General features: G+C 55.7%; 1 protein-coding gene across 2 annotated transcripts in view; it reads left to right on the top strand.

Annotated features, from left to right (window-relative positions):
• Ppard (peroxisome proliferator-activated receptor delta) overlaps nt 1–21,996 on the top strand; it is a 55,612-nt gene extending 33,616 nt beyond the window's left edge. The window contains exons 3-8 of one of the 2 annotated variants that reach the window (XM_013029598.1): nt 11,134–11,345; nt 16,785–16,939; nt 18,637–18,775; nt 19,987–20,189; nt 20,560–20,803; nt 21,373–21,996. In XM_013029598.1, the coding sequence (XP_012885052.1) occupies nt 11,240–11,345; nt 16,785–16,939; nt 18,637–18,775; nt 19,987–20,189; nt 20,560–20,803; nt 21,373–21,620 (1,095 nt within the window). In that variant the 5' untranslated portion in view covers nt 11,134–11,239 and the 3' untranslated portion in view covers nt 21,621–21,996. Of the gene's footprint in view, nt 1–11,133; nt 11,346–16,784; nt 16,940–18,636; nt 18,776–19,986; nt 20,190–20,352; nt 20,804–21,372 lie in introns of both variants that reach the window. The other variant, XM_013029597.1, reaches the window with a different exon arrangement.
• The last annotated feature ends 1,973 nt before the right edge of the window (nt 21,997–23,969 follow it).

Raw genomic sequence — 23,969 nt, 5'->3', positions numbered from 1 at the left:
AGTTCAGGCCCCAGTACCAATAGAAACAAGCAAACAAATGGTTAGAGCTTGAGAAACGCTGCTGGTCCCATCGTGAGATTGCAGCTGCTCGAGGTGGGGACCGGGGTCCTGCGCCCACCGCAGGTGACACATGGGTGCTGTTGGGCTAGTGCTGACCTACCCCCTCCCCCCACACACACACACACACCTGGAGTCGCTGTCAGGGACAGCTAATTTGGTTTTAAGGCAGAGAGAATCAGAGGGGATTTTCTCATGTTTGTGAATCTGACAGCCATTTTGGAAAAGAGGCTTCCATTCCTGTGTCCTTTGTAGCTGCAGTTAAGAAACATCCTGTGTGGTCAGACGAGCCTCGGGGCTTGAGTGCCTGGGTTTGGGACCCAGTCCTGCAGTGTTTTCTCATGACTGTTGACGAGGGACTTCCTCTTGCTGAGCTGGGCAAAATTGCATATATAAGGAAACAGACATTTGGAGAAGCCAAGAGGTTTGCCCAAGGCTAGCGTTTGGGGACAGAGCCCTGCCCTGTGCCCTCTGGAGGCTGGTCCGCATGGGGTGGCACGAGCACTGGGTAATGCTGCTCAGAGCCAAGTGGAGAACGTCAGCCCGAGCTCAGGAGTCACCCAGGTCGCTGGGTTTGCATGGCAGCCCACACATAGGAAGGCCTAGCACCTAGGGCCAGGCGGGTAGGCGGCTGTTGGGCACTCCTAGCCACCCCTGGAAGAAATGCTTTCCCCCCGTGTTACAAAGATACACTGCTGGCTTCCCTCCAGCCGACACCTGCTGGACGGGAAGCGCAGGCTCCATGTACCTACGGGGCCGCCACACTGCCCAGCACTGCTCCTCCCGGCCTCTGCTCCGCCAGCCACCAGCAGGTCACTGACCCTTTCCCAGGGTAGACCCTCCAGTCAGACCTGCAGTGTCCTGTGGCCATAGCCGCGAGACACCTCGAGAGGCAGTCTTTCCCAGCCTCACCTGCTGGCCTTCTGTTGTTGCCTCAGGCCTCCAGGGAATGGCTGGATTCTGGGCCAATGCCAAAGCAGCCTGGCAGAGAGAACACACTGTTGTGTGGGCTGGGAGTCTCGCTCTGGCCTCGGCTACCATGGGCTCTGCGTCTTGAAGAAACCTCCAGGTTCTGGCAGCCAGCTTGATGGGGGCAGAGATGCCCCTAGGGCAGGAGAACCCCAAAGGAAAGCAGAGAGCCCCCCCCCCGCATTGACACTTATGTGATGCTTTTATTCAGCCCTGTGTCTGTCTAGAAAGCCAAGAGAGGTAACACTATTTTGCGTGGTTCTTTCCGGGAGCTTAACGTGACCTGACATGCAAGGCCTTCCGTTCTGAATGCTTCCCTAACCCGTTCCAGTTCTGGTGTTTCTCCATCTTTCCTGGCTCTGAGTCCCAAGGAATGATTTTGCAGTTTCGACCAGCTTTTTCATGGAGGGCCCTCGCGGCTACTGTAGCTGTAAAATCCAGAGGGCACTGTCTGATAGTAACGCATGCAAGAGCATCGGGGTACACGTCTGTAACCCCAGCCCTGGGCACTGGGAGACCTTCAGTCAGCCTTGGATCCATAATGAGGGCTTTCTTTAGCTTCTCTGGGGCAGCGAGTCTTTACCGGGGTGGTCTCTGTGGTTTCTGTGGCACAGGCGTGGATGCCCTTGCCACCAGGTGTTCCTGGACCACACTGGACATGTCATTCCAACACTTGCGTGTCTTCACAACTACTGGGAGTTGAGAGAAGGCAATGATTAACTGAGGAAGAGGAAAGACCAGGAAACACCAGGGCACATGCCTGCTAGCCAGAGTTCAGGCAGGACAGGCCCAAGGGTGGAGAGTCCAGTGGGTCAGAATACTGAAGGACTTTCTAGCCTTAGAGCTCAAAAGCGGAAGCACAAGGCAGAGCAGCCGTGATGTGGAGCCCGGTGGCCATGGCCCCTCAGGACTTAGCTCATCTGGAAACTCACTGACAGTCGTTCCTTGTCCACCAGAAGATAAAACCACAGCCGTTCACCTTACAGATAGCGATTAGCTTTGTGATTTTTAGAATTAGGCAAAGCTTCATTCCAGAGAAGAGAAAGGAAGGTTGGTTTTCTAGACAGAGAAGGGCTGGATAAAAGCAGAAATAAGGCTGAGCACCAGTGGCTCATTCCTGTCATCCTAGCTGCTCAGGAAGCTGAGTTATGAGGATTGCAGTTCAAAACTAGCCTATGCAGCCAAGTCTGTGAAACTCTCACCTCCAGTTAACCACGAAAAGCGAGAAGTAAAGGAACACTAGCCTTGAGCCAAAGCTCAGGGATAACACCCAGGCTCAGAGTTCAAGTCCCAGGACTGGGGGAAAAAAAAAAAGATAAAATCAGAGAACTTTATTATCATTCCATGTGAAACTGGCCTGCTGGGAAAGTGTAGCTGTGACCTCTCTTCTGGTTTTTGGAAGGTCAGGTAGCTTCACTTTGAGTTCCTCCTACCAAGCCCCAGGCCCTGACTTTAAACTCCAGAACCACAGAAAAAGGAGGAGAAGGAAGAGAAGGGGGAGAGGGAGGAGGAGGAGGAGGAGGAGGAGGAGGAAGAGCAGGAGAAGAAGGAGGAGGAGGAGGAGGGAAGAAGGAAGAAGGAAAAAAGAGAGTGAGAGGCTAGGAGAGACCTTGGTTTCAGATTGGCTAGTCACGTTGACATTAGTGACTCCATTGTGAGGTTTTGTGAGTGTAAGGGCAGGGCTCAGCCCAGGAGCTTAGCGCTTCCTGTAACTTGCATGCAACATGCCTTCTGGACCTCCTGTGGGCCAGAGTTACTGTGTCAGCATGGAAGAGTGCCTGGGACATGGAAGTGCCACGTACTGCCTGAGTCCAAGGTCGGAAGTTTCAGGTTTTCCACATGCATTTGGCTGCGGCCCATTCCTCAAGCCTTTCCATTCCCTGCCACCCTGGTAACCAGACCAGGTAGTCTGCGTTTTTCCTGCCTCCACCCCCTTCACCTCAACCTTTTCTGAAACCAGTCTGCCTTCTCCTTAGTTTTATTTTCTTCTCTGAATTCTGAAGTATTCTCTAAATCAGGACTTCTTTGAGGTGCTCCCTGATGAGCCAGCTTTTCTTGCCCAGGACCAAGACCTCACTGTCTTCCCTCATAGGACAGGGCCCCTCCCTCCTGCCCCTCCTGCCCCACGGAGAGATTTCAAGGCACCTGTGAGGCAGTCCCTGCCTCTCACCCTCCCACTGCGCATTGAGCAGTACCTGTGGGGAGGACTTCGAGTCAGGGCGACGGCAGCACCCAGCACTCCCTCTCTGCAAGGGAAACTAAGCCCCTACCTAACACCGAGGATACCCGGTAGACTGGCAGAAAAACGGCCAGACCCAGACAGGCCCCCTGTGCCAGCTCCACCCGTGGTCCTGATCTTTGAAGGGTGTGAATGGCCTAGAGAGCAGCGTCAGATGCCCCCAGGAAACTGAGGCCCAGGGGAGGAAAGGTCTCCCAGTGCTGCCTCAGACTGGGCACTGTGTGGGACCAGCCTTCCCCAATTACAAGAAGTTGTTGGTTTGGTCAGCAAATATTGATTGAGTAATTGCTGTCTGCCAGTCACTCCCCTAAGAATGGGGATTGGTGTGAATTTAACAGATGGAAATCTTGGTCCCCTAAGGCTTGTGTTCTTAGGGGAAGAGATAAGCACCCAACAGATGAATAAACAGGAGTAAGGACCAGGAGGTAGGAAGCAGGGAGGGTGGGGGTGCAAGTTCTCCAAGGTTTGCTGGGCTGGCTTTAGGGAAAGGTTCAGAAAATCCTCACTGGGCCGGTGGCGCTGGAGGAAAGGCAGAGCGCTCACCTGCCAGGAAGACTGCATGCAGCCTGGGACTGGCTGAGGAGATGGGGCAAGGGGGAAGGGGAGGTAGGAAAGATGGGAGGGGCCCCAACAGCTGCGCAGCACATAAGAGAAGGCTCGCACATGCTTGGTGAGGGTGGTTAAGGTATAGACATAAAATGTTCCTCAAAAGCCAAGCACAGTGCTCAAGTCTGTAATCTAGCTAGTTAGGAGGTAGAGATGTGGGATTGCAGTTCAAAACCAGCCCAGACATAAAAGTCTGAGGGACTAGCCGGGTGCCAGTGGCTCACGCCTGTAATCCTACTTACTCAGGAGACTGAGATCTGAGGATCGCGGTTCAAAGCCAGCCCGGGCAGAAAAGTCCATGGGACTTATCTCTAATAAATCACCAGAAAATCGGAAGTGGTGCTGTGGCTCAAGTGGTAGGGTGCCTGTCTACCTAGCAAGTGTACGGCCCTGAGTTCAGTCCTCACTACCCCCCCCCCAAAAAAAAGCCCTATCCACATGGAAAAGCTCCCTGGGATGGAAGTGTGACTCAGGTGGTAGAGCACCAACCAGACAATGAGTGAAAACATCAGATACCAAGTTTGAGTATCAGACCAAAAAAAAGAGGCAGGCTGAGAACGTGGCTTCGCGGTAGAGCGCTTGCCTAGCATGCATGAAGCCCTGGGTTTGATTCCATTACCACATACACAGAAAAAGCCAGAAGTGGTGCTGTGGCTCAAGTGGTAGAGAGCTAGTGTTGAGCCAAAGAAGCTCAGAGAGAGGTACCCAAGACCTGAGTTCAAGCCCCAGGACTGGGGCGGGAGGGGTTGGGGTGGGAAATGCTCTTAGAGTTTTATATTCTGCAGTTCTTCACGTAATGAAGACACGGCTTAAAGGCTACAGATGCCCCTGCTTTCTGGGTGTGCTCAGTTTACTCAGCCATTCCTCTGTCATTGGGCATTGGGTCTTCTCTGATTTTCCATATCATAAGTCACATTGAAGTGAATAGCTCTGTGTGTCTTCCTACGAGGGTAAAGCCACAAATTGGCAGCCACAGTTTCTCCTGCACGGAACAGGCTGATGGTATCTTGGCCATTCCTCCGTGTCTCTTCCCTTCCTTTCTTCTTCTTCGCTAGTCTTCCTCTGTTCTTTCCTTCTAGTCTTCTTCCCTCCTAAGTCTCCACGGCCTGCGGATCCCCATTCCTGCTTCCCTGTGGCTACTGTGAGCCCCATCCACCTCAGGTCAGTTTCTTGACCTCCCACTGGGCCTGGAACCCTCTCAGTGGTGCTGCCCTTGCTCTTGCCTCTGGTCCCAACCTCACACCCAGGCAGTTCATGGACACTGGGTGGTGGAGTTAAGACGAAAGACTCCAAGCCTGTACCAGTGGCTCACACCTGTAGTCCTAGCAACTCAGAAGGCTGAGATCTGAGGATCTAGGCTCCACACCAGCCCATGCAGACACATTGGAGAGACTCTTATCTATAGCTAACCAGCAGAAAGCCAGAAGCGGGGGTGTGATTAAAGTGGGAGAACACCAGTAAAAGCTAAATGAGGTGAAGGTCTGAATTCAAGCCCCAGCAGCAGCACACACACGATGAAAGACTCAGCTGTCGATGCTCAGTATGTGCCACCCTGCCTGCAGCGGGGTTAACCCACAGGGGCGGGTTAAACCAATGATCATGAAAGCATTTGGGAACTGGAAGGTCCACCCCCAGGGCAGAGCCCCTGACCCCTGTCCTGAGAGCTGTGTGAGGATCTTTGGGGAATAGCCTGGAGGATCGGGCGCTGGGAGGTGGGAGGCTGGGCAGGTCAGAACAGGAAGAGGCCTGGTAGGTCATTGAACTGACTTTTTGCTCAGCAAGAACTCAGGTGGCAGAAGCACTGGGCTCCTGTGCCCTCCCTGCAGGGTTCTAGGAGGGGCTGCTCCCTCACAACAACTTCACACTCAAGTTAACCCTTCATCTCCCTGCCTCTTTTTATTGGTCCATTATGGGTCTTGAATCAGAGGCCTGGGCACCATCCCTGAGCTCTTTCACTCAGAGCCAGTGCTCTATCACTTTGGGCCACAGAACCACTTCCAGTTTTCTGATGGTTTATTGGAGATCAGAGTCTCACGGCCTTTCCTGCTTAGGCTGGCTTTGAACCATGATCCTCAGATCTCAGCCTCCTGAGAAGCTAGGATTACAGGCCTGAGCTGCCACCACCTGGCTTTCCTGTCTCTCTTAAAATACAGCCCTGATCCTATAGGACCCCTGAACCCAGCCAGCCCCATGCCCTTCTCTCCTTTCTGCCTGGGCCTAGCCAGGTTTCTGTTCTCTGGAACTATACAGCTTGCCCCTAGCGCAAAGGCCAGACGTAGGCAGACCTTCCCAGCCACCCTAGACCAGCATGTTCCCAATAAGCCCCAGGACATTTGTCCTTCAGATCCCTGGTCATCGGTCACAGCTAAATATCTGTGTCAGTCTTTGACTAATGTGGCCTGGCACATGATGGTAGGTGCTGAGCAAATATTTGTTGAACAAGTGAATGGAAGCAGCTGGCAACAGCTAGCAAGGGCCAGGCAGAGGCTGGAGGGGCTGCAAGGGCACCAGCAGCCTTAGCCTCAGAGTCCTAGGTGAGAGTCTCTCAAGGGTCCCCCAGCCTGTCCCAGCCAGCAGAGCCATCCTAACCTTAGAGCCCCCTGAGCAATGCAGGGCCTCAGCCCTCTTCAAGTTGAGGTAGGAAAGCTCTTGACCTTCCTGGAATCTGTGCATATAGGGGATGGTTGTCTTTCCTTCAAAACACTTAGAAACATCTTCCCCTCTCCCCCCCCCCAAAGCATAAAAATACGTCATACTTCTCCAAAAGAAACTGGGGAAATTTAGAAGTAAGAAGACTGGGAGTCGTAGCTCACACCTATAATCACAGCTACATTGGAGGTGGAGATGATAAGGATTGTGATTCAAGGCTAGCCTGGGCAAACAGCAAGATTCCATATGAATAGATAAGCCTGGCATGGTGTGGTGGTGTGAGACTGTAATCTCAGCTGATCCAGAGGCAGAGGTTGGAGGATCACCGCTTGAGGCTAGCCCCAGGCAAACAGTACAAGACACTACCCAAAAACCAGCTACAGCAAAACTCCAGCTGAGAGCCTGGCTCAGGTGATGGAGCCCACAGGAGGCTCTGAGTTCAAATCCCAGTACTGCTCCCCCAGTGACAGTGTGGACCGTGTCCTGAACAGTTTCCCTTTGGTGTGAAGACAGGTGCTGTTTACGCGTCTGTTTGTAAAACTGTGGTTTGGGTGGCCCCAGGCAGTGTTAGGCAGTGCTTCCGTCCTCCCAGGCGCCTCCCCCTGCTCAGGGAAGGTGGGAAACTCACTGAGCCTCCCCCCAACACACATACACACACACAAGAGTCTGGGTGTCCATCCAGCTCCTCTGCAGGCTGACCCTTGCGGTGACTAGAATCGTGGAAGGGCCAGGGTGGCCTCCACCTGTCCTTTCTCTCAGGCTCCAGTGCCCTGAACAAAACTAGCCCCAGGCCATTCAGGGTGGAGTGCTGGCCTCAGATGGCTGCTGGGGTGAGTCTGGCCTGGCTCCTGCACCCCCTGAGGAGATGAGGTGACCTGGATTGCCAAATGGGAAGCAGCAAGCACAGAGGAGCCACTGACCTGGAAAAGCGGGGCACTGGATCAACACCCAGATTCCTGGTTGATAGCAAAGGTTGGGATAGAATCCCGGGGGCCATCTGAGGAGGAAGCCTCCCCTCCCCCATCTCCCTGCTGATCCAAGCCACAGGTCGGGGCACCGGACACCCTCAGCCAGGGTGCAGTGGGACAAGGACACGGCAGCTGAAGCAGCTGGGCGCAGGGAGACGTGGAGCTAGACGCCCCGGCAGGGACTCCCTGACTGCGCTCTCCGGGTTGACAGGGGTCAGGGTCTGTCAGGGTCCCGGTTCAGAGAGCTGGCACACATGGAGGCAGCACACGTATCTAGCCTGCACACAGCCGGGGTCAGTGATCCTGGCCCTTTAGGTGCCAAGTTCTGAGGACGCAGCGTGCCCCCAGCTCACAGGGCACAGAGCCAAGGGTCTCAAGCCAAGCCTGACCCACAAGTTGCTCAACTGAACGTTAAGGAGCACTGCAAACTGAGCCTCTGGCCAGTGTAAGACAGCTTTGCCTCCTCCGTGTTTGCACCCACTAGAGGCACCGTGCCAGGCGCTGGGGACCCACGTCACAAGACTGAGGACTTTCTCCAGAAACTGATAGCGGGTCACACCGGGGCAGGCAACGGGCGGTGCACGATTTGCTGAGTGACAGAGTGGAGGAACTGAATGCCACTAGTCCAGGAGAGCTGGGTGAAGGGAGGCACAGGTAGGTCTTGAAGGAGAGGGAGAGAGAGGAGGGCGCTCCAGGCCAGCACCAGCACGAACTCCATGTTCACATGCGATGCTGGAGCCCAGGGCAAGTAGCAGGCAGAGCAGAGAGAGCGGGGCTGGAGAAGGGACCAGAGCCTGTGGCTGGCTTTACTGTGACCCAGGACTTACTGTCTGGCAGGAATAGCCAGAGGGTTTTAACCAGGTTGTCCTGGACAGAAACAGCCGGAGACTGGCAGGATTCAGGAGGATCCATAGGTGGGGAGACCCCGCCGGACAGGGACCTGCCAGCTGTGATCCAGTCTTACCTAGTACCGTGTGAGGCACATAGCCTAGGAGCTAAGACGCAAATCCTGCGCCTGCCATTACTGTGTGGCCTTAAGCCAGCTCCTCTCCCTCTCTGTGCTGCTATTGCCTCATCAGCCAAACGGGATATGAATAGATAGTCCTGACTCAGGGTTGTAAGAATTAGAAGTGTCACCGTGCACCTCCTGCCTGGTGTGCCGGAAGGCCTCGGAGAATGGCAGCTGGCGCCGCGGTGACAAAGGTGGTCCCCTGCCCGCAGCTGTGTTCGGGGAGCCCCTCAGGCAGCACCGCCTGGCAGATGGACCGTGGTGGTCCCGGTCATCGCGGGCAGGGCCGGGGCATTCTCACTGAACACAGCCTGCTGCTGCGGCAGGAAGAGCACTTGGGGGCCGCCCAGGTAGCCTGCTTGCCCTTGACCGGAGACCATGCGTCCCTGAGCTCTGGGCCACCTGGGGTTCCGCTCCTTAACCAACTGCCCACAAAATGCACCTGTCTGCGGGAGCTGGGTGAAGCAGCACCCGGCCTGCACCCCTAGAGGACAGGCGCACATGCACTGTCTCGTGGGCTGCAGGGCCTCAGGCTCCAGGCCAAGGGGCTCCTGGCCCTGGCTGGCTGCCAGGGAGGGGCGGAGGCCGCCCGCAGAGGAGCACAGCCAGCAGCCAGGGCTTTGCCTGCCCACGTGCAGATTAAAGCTCGTGCCATGCCGGGCTGTTTTCACTGGCAGGGTGGAAGGGAGGAGCGGAGGGCCTCACAGGAACGCTGGTGGGTGGGGTGGCAGCGGCCTGTGAAAAGCCGGCTGAGTGCCTGGCCGCAAGGTTGTTCCTGAGATCAGCTGCAGTTGAGCAGTCAGAGCTGCGGAGGGCGTCTGGCAAAAGGCAGGATGGGCTTCCTAAAATACGTAATACAAATTATAAGTAAAAGACAAGCCATCGAGTGCAAAGATAAAAATACAGTTCACAGGATGGGTGCACATTTGGTTCCTAAACATAAAAAAGTAAGTTTAAGATTGTTCTAACAAAAATACACATTAAAACAACACTGAGCTGGGCACTGGTGGCTCACATCTGTAATCCCAAGATTACACGGTGGGCTGTAGCTAGATCTAAAAGTGAAGCAGCCCAGGGAAGGGTGTGAGTTTGCAACAGCCCGGTGACTCTGCCCCTTGCCCTCTGGCTGTGTCCTTAAGAGGTCACAACCCAGACTAGCTGAGCTACTCAAGATAGAGCACCTGAGTACTAAATGGAAGGCAGGCAGGTTCAAACCTCAGCTCCACAAAAAAGAAAAATAGGGCACAGCCAGAAGTGACAACTTGGGCTGAGAGAAAAGTCAGTATGAAATCAAAAATCCTGGTCTTCAAAAATCTAACCAGAGTCCAGAACGGCATCTGATCCCAAGCAGGTGTGTGTGGTGTACTTCTGTAGTTCTAGCTACTCAGGAGTTCGAGGCAGGAGAATCTCCAGTTTGAGGGTGACCCACCAGCCAGGTGGGCGCCAGTGGCTCATGCTTATAATTCTACCTTCTCAGGAGGCTGAGATCTGAAGATTCTGTTTTGAAACCTGGTTTTATTCTGATTATAAAAAAAGGTGTCTCTGTGTCTTCATTTTGCTTTTTTGTGTTGGTCCTGTAGCTTGAACTCAGGGCCTGGGTGCTGTTCCTGAGCTTTTGTGTTAGTACTGTACCACTTGAGCCACAGTACCACTTCCAGATTTTTTAGTGGTTAAAATAAAAGTTTCGGGCGGCTGGGAAGGTGGCTCAGTGGTAGAGTGCTTGCCTTGCATGCATGAGGCCCTGGGTTCAATTCCTCAGTACCACATAAGCAGAAAAAGCCAGAAGTGGCACTGTGGCTCAAGTGGTAAAGGGCTAGCCTTAAGCTGAAGAGCTGAGGGACAGCACACCCAGGCCCCACGATTGGCAAGAAAAAAAAAAAAAACCCTGAAAAAAATAAAAGTCATACACTTTCCTGCCCAGACTGGCTTTGAACCAGAATGCTCAGATCTCAGTCAACTGAGCAGCTAGAATTACAGGTGTGAGCCACAGTGCCCAGCTCAGTGTTGTTTTAATGTGTATTTTTGTTAGAGCAATCTTAAACTCACTTTTTTATGTTTAGGAACCAAATGTGTACCCTTCCTGTGAGCTATATTTTTATCTTTCTCCTAGATGACTTGTTGTTACTTATAATTTGTTTTACTCATTTTAGGAAGTTAGCTTTTGGATAAAATTTGCAAATGTTTTTGTTTGTTGTCTTATGGTTTTTACTGTTTACAGTGTTTATCTTAATGTAATCAATCTTTTACCCATAATCTTTAACCTATAAAGTTCTTTTGAGTTTAGTGCCATGCATAACTCTGAACAATGTATAATTTTATTCACATAGTTTCCTGTATCTTGTGTATTTTTGTTTTAACTTTCAATCTGTTATGTCTTGGCACACATCTGTCATCCTAGCTTCTTGGGAAGCATAAATAGAAGGATTTCATCCAGGCAAAAAAATGAGCCCTCAAAACACAAAGGTCATGACTCAAATGGCAGAATACCTGCCTTGTGAGCACAAGGCTGGGGGTTCAAACCCTGGTGGAGAAGAAAATAGTAAATAAAGTTACCAGCGGTGGTGCTCCAGCCTACCCCGTTCCCACCACCCTCCCACTGTGCATTTCCTTCAGCCTCCTCTCTCCCCTCTTCCCAGGCTGACAGGAACCGTCCTGTGAGGTCCATCTGCGCTCAGACCCAGACCCAGACGATGCCAGAGCTATGACCAGGCCTGCAGGCGTGGCTCCGAGCGGAGATCAGCCATGGAGCAGCCACAGGAGGCGGCCCCTGAGGTCCGGGAAGAGGAGGAGAAAGAGGAAGAGGCAGCGGCCGAAGGAGCCCCGCTTCCTTCTAGCAGCAGCTGCACAGGTGAGGGGGGGGGATCCCCGCTCTTGGTGAACAACACTAGGTGGGTGCAGTGTGCGGACACTACCCCACCCCTACTGCTGACCAGCAGTGGGCAAATTGTACCCATTTGTTCTGGAAAACAGGGTTGGTAGGCAACATGGACGGGGCATCTGTGAAATTCACAGGGGTGTGAAGTGCAGGTGCCACCGCTGCTACCAGCGGGCACCCGGGCCTGCATTAGCAGTGCGCCAAGATAGGGAGCAGCCCTGCGATTGTCCTGAGCAGTGGCAGTGCTCACCTCAGACGACCTGGTGTCAGTTCCACCTGTCACTGTTGAGGGGCATTGGCATCAGCTGTGCCGCCACACAGCTAGATGGCCGTGATGGCAGGCAGGTCACTGTCACGGTGCTCTATTGGTGGCAGTGTGTGTATGCATTGTCTCCCCTGGTGGCTCCAGGCCCTCCTCCTGGGCACCTGTTTTTCCCTGCTGCTCAGCCTCGCCTCTCAGCTCTCGCCAGTGCCTCAGGCCAGCACCACCAGCTGCTCCTGCCCCCGGCCTCGTGGCACTGGGGTCATGAAGGGTTGGTCTACAGTAGAGCCCCCAAGCTTGCTCCCAACCCCCCAGAGTCTACCTCGGGCAGGCAGAGAGGTGCTGTCAAGTGAAGGTACAGATGTTGGGGTAGGGCAGGCTCCTGCCGGGGCTCACAGCCAAATGAGGCCCAAGTCCTTGAGCCTGCAGAGCAAGTTTTCTCCTCTTTTGGAAGCAGGTGGGCTGGGGTGAAGGAGAGCCATCCCGCAGTCCTGATCTACCGGGACATTGGGCATGACTAAGCAGGCCAAGTCACAGCTAGGACCAGAGACAGAATCGCATCTCCCACGCCCAGAATAGCCCACTTGCTTAGTGGTGGCCAGGATGGCTCTGCAAGACCCAGCCTCTGTCAAAAGAGGGGGGTGGCTGGCCCACAGTGATGATTCCCCCCAGACCTGAGAAAGGCAAAGAGGGTTGAAAAGTCCAGAGAAGAGGTTGGAGCCAGCAGTGAGCTGGGGTTGTCAGGAGGCTGACCTCACAGCCTGGCTCCCCTCATCTTCCCCCTGCACCCCTGCCGATCAGGGCGTCCGTCCTCAGCTTTCTCATGCCCCGTCCTTGGGACCTGTGTCACGCTGGGAAGTGGCCGTGTTCACATGCAGGCCAAAGTGCAGGGGCGTGAGCAGGAGTGAGCAGGCAGGCGTGGTGACGTCACGGATGGGATTCCGGGTGTGGTGAGTGAGCAGGGCAGGATCTGCCCAGGCACTCACTCCGTGCTGGGCCTCGATCTGGTGTTCACTTCCTATTTATTAGTCAATGGGTGAAATGGAGGAATGAAGGCTTCCTGCTCCGGCATTGCTTCATACCCCCGAATGGGAAGTCTGTGACATATACAAACTTCCTGTCTTCTATAGGAGAGGTCCCTGGTGAACAGGACCAGTGATCAGAAAACACAAAACGGAGTTTGCTCTGACCAGTGATCAACGAAGGCATATTAAGATGAGATGTCACTTGGTCTCTCGGGCTGGCGGAGGGGCCGGGGGCAGGGGCTAGTCCTTGGCCCCCGAGGGTTGCAGGGAGCGTGCTATTCATTCTTTTCACCCTGCAGCTCCCTCTTAGCACAGGGCCCCCACGGAAGCACGTCCCGCAGCCCGGGCCTGCCATGCTGCTCCCAGAAGCTCAGTGGAAGACAGTCTGTGAGGATCTGCCGGGGTCGGCTGGCCCCAGGCCTTGGGGGATACCCTGTAGTCACTGACAAGGGCAAGAAGGTCTGTGGTACCTCTACCCTGAGAGTCACAGAAGGTACTAGAAGAGTGTACAACAAAGGGCAGTGAGGCAAACCTGGTGGCCGGGGTTTGCCCGTCATGAGACGCTGCCCAGCCCGGGGTGTTTCTCAACAAGCTGCAAGATTTTCCTCATTTAATAGAAGTGCCTTTACTGCTTTTTCTTACAAAGTTAAAACAAACCGTTGAAAGGATTGAAAGGGAGCTAGCGGCGAGGGAGCCCAGAGACAAGCCAAGGCCCAGGAGAGCTTTGAAAGCCACACAAGCCAGAGCAGGGACGCCAGGTTGCCACTGTGGGCTGTGGCTTGGCCAGTCGCTTCCACCCCTCCATCTTTGGTTCTCTATTCTGCCCCCATGAGCTTATAACTTTGACCCCAGTGTTCCCCTCGGGGACCGGAAAGGAACATGGAAAGAGTAGAAAGGTGACATCGCTGCTTTACCCCCAACCCCGCATGCTGCCTTGACCCGGTCCCGCACAGACCCCGTGCCCCGCCCCAGGAGACAGGCAGGACTGACCTGCCGTCCGCACGCCGCAAGCCTCCTTCCCTGCAAACACTTGGCGGTGCCCGGGCAAGGCCAGGCTCTGTGCCCAGGCTGACCACTCAGTGACAGGCAAGGCTGCATATCCCCTCCCTCTCCCTCCCCCGTTGCCCAGTCTGGGCGGACAGGACAGCAGAAGCAAGGAACTGCTTGGTACCCTGACTTAGGAGTTAAACAGTACCTGAAGCCTGAGGATCCCGCCAGCAAAGCAGATCCACCCAGCTGGGTCCTCTGGGCTGCCTATGGGAGGGTGCTCATCACACATGACTTGTCATCAAAGATGGCGAAACTGATACTTCTCTCTCTTGTTTACACTGAATCTAAGCATTGGGTAATGACCTAGAGTTACCCTCAGCAGTGACGTTGGGTTGTCGTTTAAGGCATGTGAATGGATGGGGGGGGCAGTTCAGTTGTTCTAGGCCATTGACGGCAGAGCCCTTTTACTCCCCCAGTCGGTTTCTCCCAGTGTGTCCACGTCCCAAGCTCAAGCCCAGACTTAGTTCTCTGAGACACCATTTCATAGATGAGAAAACCAAGAGCCACAGGGCTACAGCTTGGGCCCCAAGACCTTGCTTTTACCTCAGGACCGCTAGCTAAAATGTGGTAGAGCTGGTATTTGAATTTGGGTCTCATGGTCCAAGTCCTGTCCTGAAACCAACAATTTGGAGGTGGTCTACCATTGAGCCCAGAGAAGGAAGCAGACTTCCCCAGCAGACACCGCGCTGGCTCCGTCTGGGGTCCTGTGGCACGATCTGCCCTTCCTGCTGTTCCTGCTCTCTATCTTGTATTTTGGTTTTCTTGTTTATTCGTTTGTTTGATGGTGAGTACTGGAGTTCAGCTCAGACACTCATGCTTGCTAAGCAGGCCCTCTACTGATGAACCATGCCGCCAACCACTTTGCCCTGGTATTGTTAAGATAGGATCTCACTTCCTGCCTACCCGCGTGTCTCACAGCTGAGATGGCAAGCAGGCACCATCACACCCAGCTTCTTCTCCTGACATGGAGTCTCATGGACCTTTCTGCCCAGACGGACCAGAACCAATAGTCTCCCAATCTCAGTCTCCCACATAGTTGTGAGGACAGACATGTGCCACTGTGCCCAGCTATGGGTCCCCTAAACTTTTCTACCCAAACTGGCCTTAAATTTCAATCCTTCCATTCTTAGCCTCCCAAGTAGCTAAGATTACAGGCATGATGTACTGGTGCCTGGCTGCTGTCGTTTTTCTAGTCCCCTTTCTTCCCCTTCGCCATCCTCTCCCCTTTTTTTTCTTTCCTCTCTCCCTCCCTGACATGCTAGGGAGGCACTCTATCACTGTGCCACTCTGCCCAGCCCTCCTTATCTCTTACCTCTGTTATCTGAGGGCAGGGTCAGGTCCTGCCCTGCACCCAGCAGGTGCTCACCTAATGTCTGTTGGTGAACAGAGGAGGTGGCAGTGAGCTAGCAGCAGCCAGTGACCTGACACTCACCCAGCCTCCAGTGCCACAGGGGAGAAGGAGGTAGGCACTACCAGGAAATGTGACCAATCAGTAGCCGAGACGGGCCCTGAGACCCAAAGGGGGTGTGATGAGAGACCGTGTTCTGAGCGAGGCCCAGGGCCAATAGGGGCCACAGACGGACATGCGCACACAGTGCCCTGAGCCAAGGAGGAAGTGCAGGGGCCCTCCTGCCAGCCTGCACAGCTCCACAAAAGGCTTTTGTTCGTCTTAGCACCCTGTCTCCCAACACCAGCTCCTGTGAGTTTAATGCCCCCAGGAGTGGGGGTCCTGCGAGCTGGGGCAGGATTCCCGCCCAGGGAGCTTGAAGACATTGATTTCCCCGGAGCCACCATGCCCACCCACCATGGCTCCAGCAGTGCAGGGATCTTGGCGTGGACTGCAGTGCGCCCTGCCTGTGGTCCTACATCTAGTGGACATTGCTTGGTGATGAACAGTCGTTCATAGCCTATGGGTGAGGACAGGTGCAGAGAAGCCTGGGGTAGCCCCCAACCCCCAGCTCCTGTCTGGGTCAGTGAGAGACCCACACTCCTGGTTGTGGGGCCAAAAGGGGGTTGGACCCTTGGAGTGACTAAAGTCGGAAGGTAGGGTGCTGGGTCAGGTCGGGCCATTTGAGGGACTTGTGTCACCCCTAAACTTCAGCCAGGAGGGTAGCAGCACTAGGGCCAGAGGGGCCCCTTCTGGGAACCTGGGGGAACAAGAGCCATCAGGGAGGGGAGCGGGGATGAGGAGAAGAGCCAGGGCTACTTGGCCTGCGTCAGGAGACGAAGGGCTGTAGGCCGGGGCAAGGTCCCCATGGCTTGGCTGGATTGTCGTCCAGTGCTTCCGCTCGGATGGCTGGTTCCTGATTTGGGATCCGATGCCTGCCTGTAAGATCCCTGAGGCATCCCAGGAGCGAGGACAGACAGGAGGCGGCATGGCAGAGATAGGACAGCGGGGGTCAGGAGACCAGAAGACCAGGCCTCCTGCGAGGCTTGGAGAAGACTCACAGATTCTCACTGAGTGATGTAACAGCACACCTGTCCCGCAGCCGTGCCCTCCCCCGTGCTCCCTGACAGTGCTCTCAGCACCACCATGCTCTCCCGTGCTCCCTGTGGGTGCTCCTGACACCACAGAGAAATCTGCACATTCAATGGGAAAATCAGTATGTTGCTCAGTCAACTTCAATACTTATGCTTTTAAGGGAGAAGTTTGAGGTTCTGTGGAGATCTACCCTGTCATCCCTAGAGTCCTCACAGGATGGGGGCCCAGGGTGGGGGGCTGGCTCTGTGCCTCACACCACCTATACAGCCAGTCTCTAAACTGCGACAGCTGCTTGCTGAGGAGCAGCCGCAGATTCTGCCCACAGTGCTCCTGCCACAGGAGGGCCGGGCAGGAAAGACTGGGCTGTGGGGTACTGAGCACCTGCCTGCTGGGCGTTGGGCTGTGGGAGAAAAGCTCTGCTGGCTTTTCCCAGGCCCCCAGAGAAATGTCCTTAGCTGCATGCCAGGTGAAGAAATGCCTCCCAAAGGCCCTCCAGAGCCCCCACCGTGGGCTCTTCCTGCCGCCGGGCCTCGAGGCCTGGCTGACAGGCGTGCCGCGCTGCAGCCCCTCTGTCCTGTGTCCCATGTCCGCAGACCTCTCCCAGAGCGCCTCGCCACCTTCACTGCTGGACCAGCTGCAGATGGGCTGTGACGGGGCCTCGGGCGGTGGCCTCAACATGGAGTGCCGCGTCTGTGGGGACAAGGCATCGGGCTTCCACTACGGCGTCCATGCGTGCGAGGGGTGCAAGGTAAGGACTGGGGGTCACTGGCGATGGCGGGGGGCGGGGGGGGGCGTGACAGTACCCACTGCACAATCCCCTGGGCCTTGCAGCCTGAACGCTGGGCCCCGCAGGAGGGATTTCTTTGCCAGGCCTGTCCTGCAGGGGACCTGCCTGCCACTCACTTGAAGTCTGTGTGTGGCCAGCGCCCCCTGGGGCCCGGGCTCCAGAAGGCAGGCAGGACCTGCCTTCCTACGTGGGCTCAGGGCTCCGGAATCTCAAGGCTCAGAGAGGTTCTTTGAGATAAAAGGAAACACTTCATTTCTTCTTTTTTTTTTTCTTTTTCTTTTTTGGTCATGGGGCTTGAGCTCTGGGCCTGGGCAAAGTCCCTGAGTGCTTCAACTCAAGACTGGTCCTCTACCTTGAGCCATAGCGCCGCGTCTGGTTTTCTGATGGTTTATTGGAGATAAGAATCTCACAGACTCGCCAGGCGCTGGTGGCTCATGCCTGTAATCCTAGCTACTCAGGAGGCTGAGATCTGAGGATCGTGGTTCAAAGCCAGCCCGGGCAGGAGAGACCGTGAGACTCCTATCTCCAATAAACCACCAGAAAACCGAAAGTGGCGCTGTAGCTCAAGTGGTAGAGCGCTTGCCTTGAGCTGAAGAGCTGAAGGACAGCGCCCAGGCCCAGAGTTCAAGCCCCACGACCGACAAAAAAAAAAAGAATCTCACAGACTTTCCTGCCCAGGCTGGCTTTGAACCGTGATCCTCAGATCTCAGCCTCCTGAGTAGCTAGGATTACAGGCATGGGCCACTGACACCTGGCTTCCATTTCTTTTTCAGTGGACTTCTGAGTTTTTCTTCCTAGCTCCTACCCATCAACACCCCACAGGTTGGGCTGGAGGCATGGTTCAAGTGGTAGAGCCTCTGCTTAGCAACTTGAGCCCTGAGTCCAAGCCCTAGTACAAAAAACAATTCTTTTCATAAAGCTACCACTTGTAGAATACACAGAGCCAGGTACATGTATGAATAAATCAAGGTAGCCATGATACAATTTTATGTTCCCAAACTAAGAAACTTTAAGACTTCTCTGTGTAAATGAATATGGTATATAATTTTAATTATAAAGAGTTTTTTTTGTTTTTTTTTGGGTCCAGTCGTGGGGCCTGAACTCTGGGCCTGGGCGCTGTCCCTCAGCTCTTCAGCTCAAGGCTAGCACTCTACCACTTGAGCCACAGCACCACTTCTGGCTTTTTTCTTTTTGCTTATGTGGTGCTGAGGAATAGAACCCAGGGCCTCAGGCATGCAAGGCAAGTGCTCTACCACTGAGCCACCTTCCCAGCCCCTTACAAAGAAGTTTTTTGTGGCCGGGCACCAGTGGCTCACGCCTGTAATCCTAACTACCCAGGAGGCTGAAATCTGAGGATTGTAGTTCAAAGCCAGCCTGGGCAGGAAAGTCTGAGAGGCTCTTATCTCCAATTAACCACCAAAAAACCAGACGTGGTGCTGTGGCTCAAGGGGTAGAGCACTCACCTTGAGCTGAAGGGCTGAGGGACGGCGCCCAGGCCCAGAGTTCAAGTCCCACAACCAACCAAAGAAAAAATAAGTTTTTGATTCCCCTCCAAAAGCTGTCATCCCCAGCACTTGCAAATCACAGCAGTCAGTACCCTACACGTGACCAGCCCTGTGCGCTCGCGCCGGGCACTCACCTCCCCCCTCAATGCCCAGGGCTTCTTCCGCCGCACGATCCGCATGAAGCTGGAGTACGAGAAGTGCGATCGGAGCTGCAAGATCCAGAAGAAGAACCGCAACAAATGCCAGTACTGCCGCTTCCAGAAGTGCCTGGCCCTGGGCATGTCGCACAATGGTGAGCGCGCCAGCGTGGCCGGAGGGGTGCCTAGAAAGTACTCGGGGCACACCAAAGCTGGGACTCCAGCTGCTGCTTCTACACATCCGGACCAGGGTCTCAGAGCCTGAGACCTGCCACTGCCCCAGACGGGCACCCTCGCTGGGTCCAGGCTGGGCCATGTCCACCTCTCTGTAGCTGTGGCTTCCCTGCTTGGCCCATAGGGTTACTGAGAATAGACCCCAGCTGAGCCGTGTTGGGCCTCCTGCGGTCCCTGTCACCTGACCCCAGGACTCCCCCCAACACTCCCACCCCAGTCTCCTTACCCAGCCCCATGTCCTCCAGATCAGACACTTGATTATTTTATTTTTATGTTTTGTTGTTCATAGGGCTTGAACTGAGGGCCTTGGGTGCTCACGTCCCTGAGCTTTTTTGCTCAAGGCTAGCACTCTACCACTTGGAGCCGCAGAGCTCTACTTCCAATTTTCTGGTAGTTAATTGGAGATAAGTATCTCAGGGACTTTCCTGCCTGGACTGGCTTTGAGCTGTGATCCTCGGATCTCTGCCTCCTGAGTCGCTAGGGTTGCAGGCGTGAGCCACCAATGCTGGGCTCAAGACACTTGTTTACAGCCCCACAATGGGCAGCTACTGGACCAGCCTCCTCCTGCAGGAGCCCTAACTTCCTCATACCCTAGAGGGTGGCGAAACACAAGTCTGCTGTCAGCAGCTTTAGTGGTGAGCTCTGGCCCTGTCCCAGTGGGGGCCTGGGAGGGGCCTTGGGAGGCCTGGGTGGACTGAGTTCTTCCCTTCCAGTCTCCCAGGCAGGCCAGATCCTGCTCCGTCACTAATGACGGCTTACTGTGTGACCCCCCCATAGTGCTTACTGTGCACATACTCTCCTTTAACTGTTCCAGTCACACAGTTAAGTTTTAAGAGTGTCAGCCCATCTTGCCCGATAACAAAGAAAAAACTGAAGTTGCCAGTCCCAGTGCCAAGCAGGGACACAGGTGCACACCTTGGCCACCAAAGTATCTGCCTGGCTACCAAAGTGTCTGCTGCTGCCCTAGTCTAGACAGCACAGATCTACAATGGCTGCTCCAGCATCACCATCTTCTCCACTGAGGGCCCCAGGCCCAGTAAGGATGGCTCTTTACCTGTGTGCCTTTAGAGAAACTGGGAGGTTACAGGTGCTGGCTCCTGCAGTCTCTCAATGATTACCCCTACCTGTGCAGCCATCCGCTTTGGCCGGATGCCGGAAGCTGAGAAGAGGAAGCTGGTGGCTGGGCTGACGGCCAGCGAGGGGCACCAGCACAACCCGCAGCTGGCTGACCTGAAGGCCTTCTCCAAGCACATCTACAACGCCTACCTGAAAAACTTCAACATGACCAAAAAGAAGGCCCGCAGCATCCTCACTGGCAAGTCCAGCCACACAGCGGTGAGTGTCACTGCCCGCCCTGGCCACGTCCCCTGCTGCCAGCTGCCTGCCTCCTGGGAGAACTAGGCCTCCTCCGTGCCCTGACGGCGGTACAGGAGGGGGCGTGGGGGACAAGCGGGCAGGGGTCCCCCGAGGCCTGGCTTTGATCGGGCCTGGTTTTCAGCCCTTTGTGATCCACGACATCGAGACACTGTGGCAGGCGGAGAAGGGCCTGGTGTGGAAGCAGCTGGTGAACAGCCTGCCGCCCTACAAGGAGATCAGCGTGCACGTCTTCTACCGCTGCCAGTGCACCACGGTGGAGACTGTGCGGGAGCTCACCGAGTTCGCCAAGAGCATCCCCAACTTCAGCAGCCTCTTCCTCAACGACCAGGTGACACTCCTCAAGTACGGCGTGCACGAAGCCATCTTCGCCATGCTGGCCTCCATCGTCAACAAAGACGGGCTGCTGGTGGCCAACGGCAGCGGTTTCGTCACCCATGAGTTCCTGCGCAGCCTCCGCAAGCCCTTCAGCGACATCATCGAGCCCAAGTTCGAGTTTGCCGTCAAGTTCAACGCCCTGGAACTCGACGACAGTGACCTGGCTCTCTTCATCGCCGCCATCATCCTGTGTGGAGGTGAGTGAGCGGTGCCGGCCCGCAGCCGGGCTCGGGGCCGGCATAGGCCGTGCAGGACCCGTGCGATCTGGTGCAGATGGGGCACGGAGGGAAAGGATGAGGAGCACACCGCCACGCTTACGGGGCTCATTTGTAGGTGGTGGGGAGATTTCTCCAATTGGCCTGCACTTTTCAAATGGCAGCGCAGTAAGTGCAGGCGTCGGCTGTTCTGATAAATTGTAACGCGTCTGGCCCTCACAGCGGCCTCGCGCAGGAGACACTGCTCCCCCTGGTTTACGATGAGGAAGCAAGCTCGGAGGCCAAGTAACCTGTCCAGAGCATCATGAGGAGACTTTGAATCTGGGCGCCAAATCTCCCTCCATGATGCATCACTCCCCTACCCAATCAAGAAAAAAAAAAACAGAAACCGTATCAAGAAACAAGGTGGGAGGGACATGGGCAGGCGCTAGAACATTCGGTGGAGCCGATGCTGGCAGAACAGGCTCAGGTCTCTCCCCTCGGCCAGGTCCCCTGTGCAGTAGGGAAGCTCCTCCTCCCGTCAGACTCCATGAATGCCTGTGTCCCCACAGACCGGCCAGGCCTCATGAACGTGCCACAGGTGGAGGCCATCCAGGACACCATCCTGCGTGCCCTCGAGTTCCACCTGCAGGCCAACCACCCCGACAGCCAGTACCTCTTCCCCAAGCTGCTGCAGAAGATGGCTGACCTGCGGCAGCTGGTCACTGAGCATGCTCAGATGATGCAGTGGTTGAAGAAGACCGAGACCGAGACCTTGCTGCATCCCCTGCTCCAGGAGATCTACAAGGACATGTACTGAGGCTGCCCCAGGCCTCCTGGGGAGCCCCTCTGTGGGACTGTTCCGTGGACCAGCCCACGAGCACGCAGCCCACACGGCCGGGCACACTCCACTCCAGACACAGGAAGCCCCGGCTCCCAGCCTTCCTTTCCTCCGCCCGGCTCCCAGATCCTCCTGTCTGCTGTCTCCTTTCCCAGTCCTGTCTTCCTGATGCCTCCAGTGCTTCCTTGCCCTCTGCTTGTCTCCCTCCTCCTCGCTGCCTTTCCGTCCCCACGCTGGTCCTCTGTTGGCAGTCTCACCAGCCGCCTTGGACAGGCCCTCCGCCTTTGCTCCTGTCTTCCCAGGAGCACCCCGCCCCTGGGCCGCCCCTCGTCCTGCTCCTGCAGGCCTAGGGCCTCGCCTCTGTCGCCCCTGGGCCGCCCCTCATCCTGCTCCTGCGGGCCTAGGGCCTCGCCTCTGTCACCTGTCTTCATACAAAAGATTTGAGCCATACAAAAAAAAACACTACACTGTCTGGGCCTGGCTTTCTGGGTCCAAAGAAACACTATGCTGCCTGGGCCTGGCTTCTTGGAGGAGCCTGCCTGGACTGACTGCAGCCACGCCCGCGGCCACGGGGTCGCAGGGGCAGGGGACAGGGGGACTGGGTGGGGTTGCCAGATGCTTTCCTCAAACCTGCCCTTGCCCAAAGCCACGGCTACCTGTCTCCTCTTCATGCCAGTTTTCTAGGTCACTGTTGTTCATAGGCCGATGCTAGCTAGCCCAGAGGGAAGAATGGGGACCCTGAGCCCCCACTATAGAGGAGGGAGGTGGAGGCTGGTGGAGGGAACAGCACACTTCACTCCGACCTCCAAGGCCACAGCTGTAACCCAAGCTCACAGCTGTAACCCAAGCTGATCAAGAGGCTGAGATCCAGAGGATCGTGCTTTGAAGCCAGCCCAGGCCAAGAGGTCCATGAGACTCCATTTCCAATAGTAAGCAACACAGCCAAGCTGGGGGCCTAAGTTCAAATGACAGTGCTCCAGCAGAACGTGAAAGCTGAGCAAGTGCAAGCCAAGTTCAAACCCCAGTACCACTGAAAAGGAAAAGAATGCTGACCCCCAGAGTCGGAGTGGGAGTGGGTCCAAGGCAAGGGAGAGAATGGGGCGGGCCCTCCACGAGCCCTGCCGCCCTTTCCCTCCCAGCTTCCCAGCGGTCAGCCAGCACCATTTTATTCCTCCAGGAAATGCCAGCATATCTATCTCTATCTCCCTCCCTGCCTTCCTCTCTCTCTCTCTCTCTCTCTTTCTCTCTCTCTCACACACACACACACATACTGGCTGCTGCTCCTTGGAGCAATTAGACACGGAATCATGTGACCTCTACCCTCCTGGGAACCCCAAGGCCAGTGATCTGGTGACCGGAGAGGCCAGTCAGCCAGCATGGGCCCCACAGGTGCCAGGGAGCGCTGAGCCTGCCCTGCCATCCACTCAGCTTGCGGCTCTACTGCCCTCCCGTCCTTGTTTTCTTCCCCTGTGGTGACTGGAGACCTCGCCTGGGCTCCCTGCCTCCTCCCCAGCTCCCAGGTGGGGGCACGCCCTCCTCAGACCCCCTCAGCTGGCCCTGCTCAGCCTGGAGCAGGGGCAGAGCAGGGGCCGCAGGAGAGCGGGAGCCTGCCCTGGCCTGCAGGAGGCGCCAGAAGGTCCAGGTCCTGTCTGGTCCTTCCCAAGGGTCTTTCTGGGAGGAAATGGCCTAGAGAGGACCAGGCCTGTGCCCCAGGACCACCTGGCCCCCACCCAGGCTGGCCAGACCTTTGGGCCAAAGCTGTGAAGCAAGCGAGCATCGTGTGCTGGTCCAGCCCGACCCAAACCCGGTGCTGAGGCTGCAGCTCTTCGCCGTGTCTGAACAATCTCCAGAACTGAAATGTATATTTTTGCTAGGAGCCCCAGCTTCTTGTGTTTTTAATATAAATAGTGTACACAGACTGACAGAAATTTAAATAAATGAGAATTAAGTATTTAAGAGTCGACTGGAAGCTGGCTCGGTTCTTTGCATGCTGACCTCTGGGCTCCTCCATGTCCAGTGTGGGGCTGGGGGGGTCCCCACCACTGCCCACCCCAGCCCATCAGCAGGCAGTGTAGTCCTGCAGAGAGGGTGAAGGGAATGGAGGCATGGCTCTGCAGAGACCATGTACCACACGGCACCAGCCAGGAGGGCGGATGGAGGTCACAGGGGCAGTGAGCCCTGGCATTGAATAATATGTGGAACTTGAGAAACCCCAGCCATCTGATGGCTGCCCCAGCCCCCAGAACTTGCCCCTCAGTTGACACCAGTGTTCTCTACTTGTGGGCAGCCAACCCTCAATAGCCAGTAGCAAGATGGGGACTGGGGGGG

Source organism: Dipodomys ordii, unplaced genomic scaffold (assembly GCF_000151885.1).
Source record: "Dipodomys ordii isolate 6190 unplaced genomic scaffold, Dord_2.0 Scaffold120, whole genome shotgun sequence".
Lineage (NCBI taxonomy): Eukaryota > Metazoa > Chordata > Mammalia > Rodentia > Heteromyidae > Dipodomys > Dipodomys ordii.
Note: the sequence above shows the minus strand (reverse complement) of the source record. Positions and strands in the feature narration are given on the sequence as shown.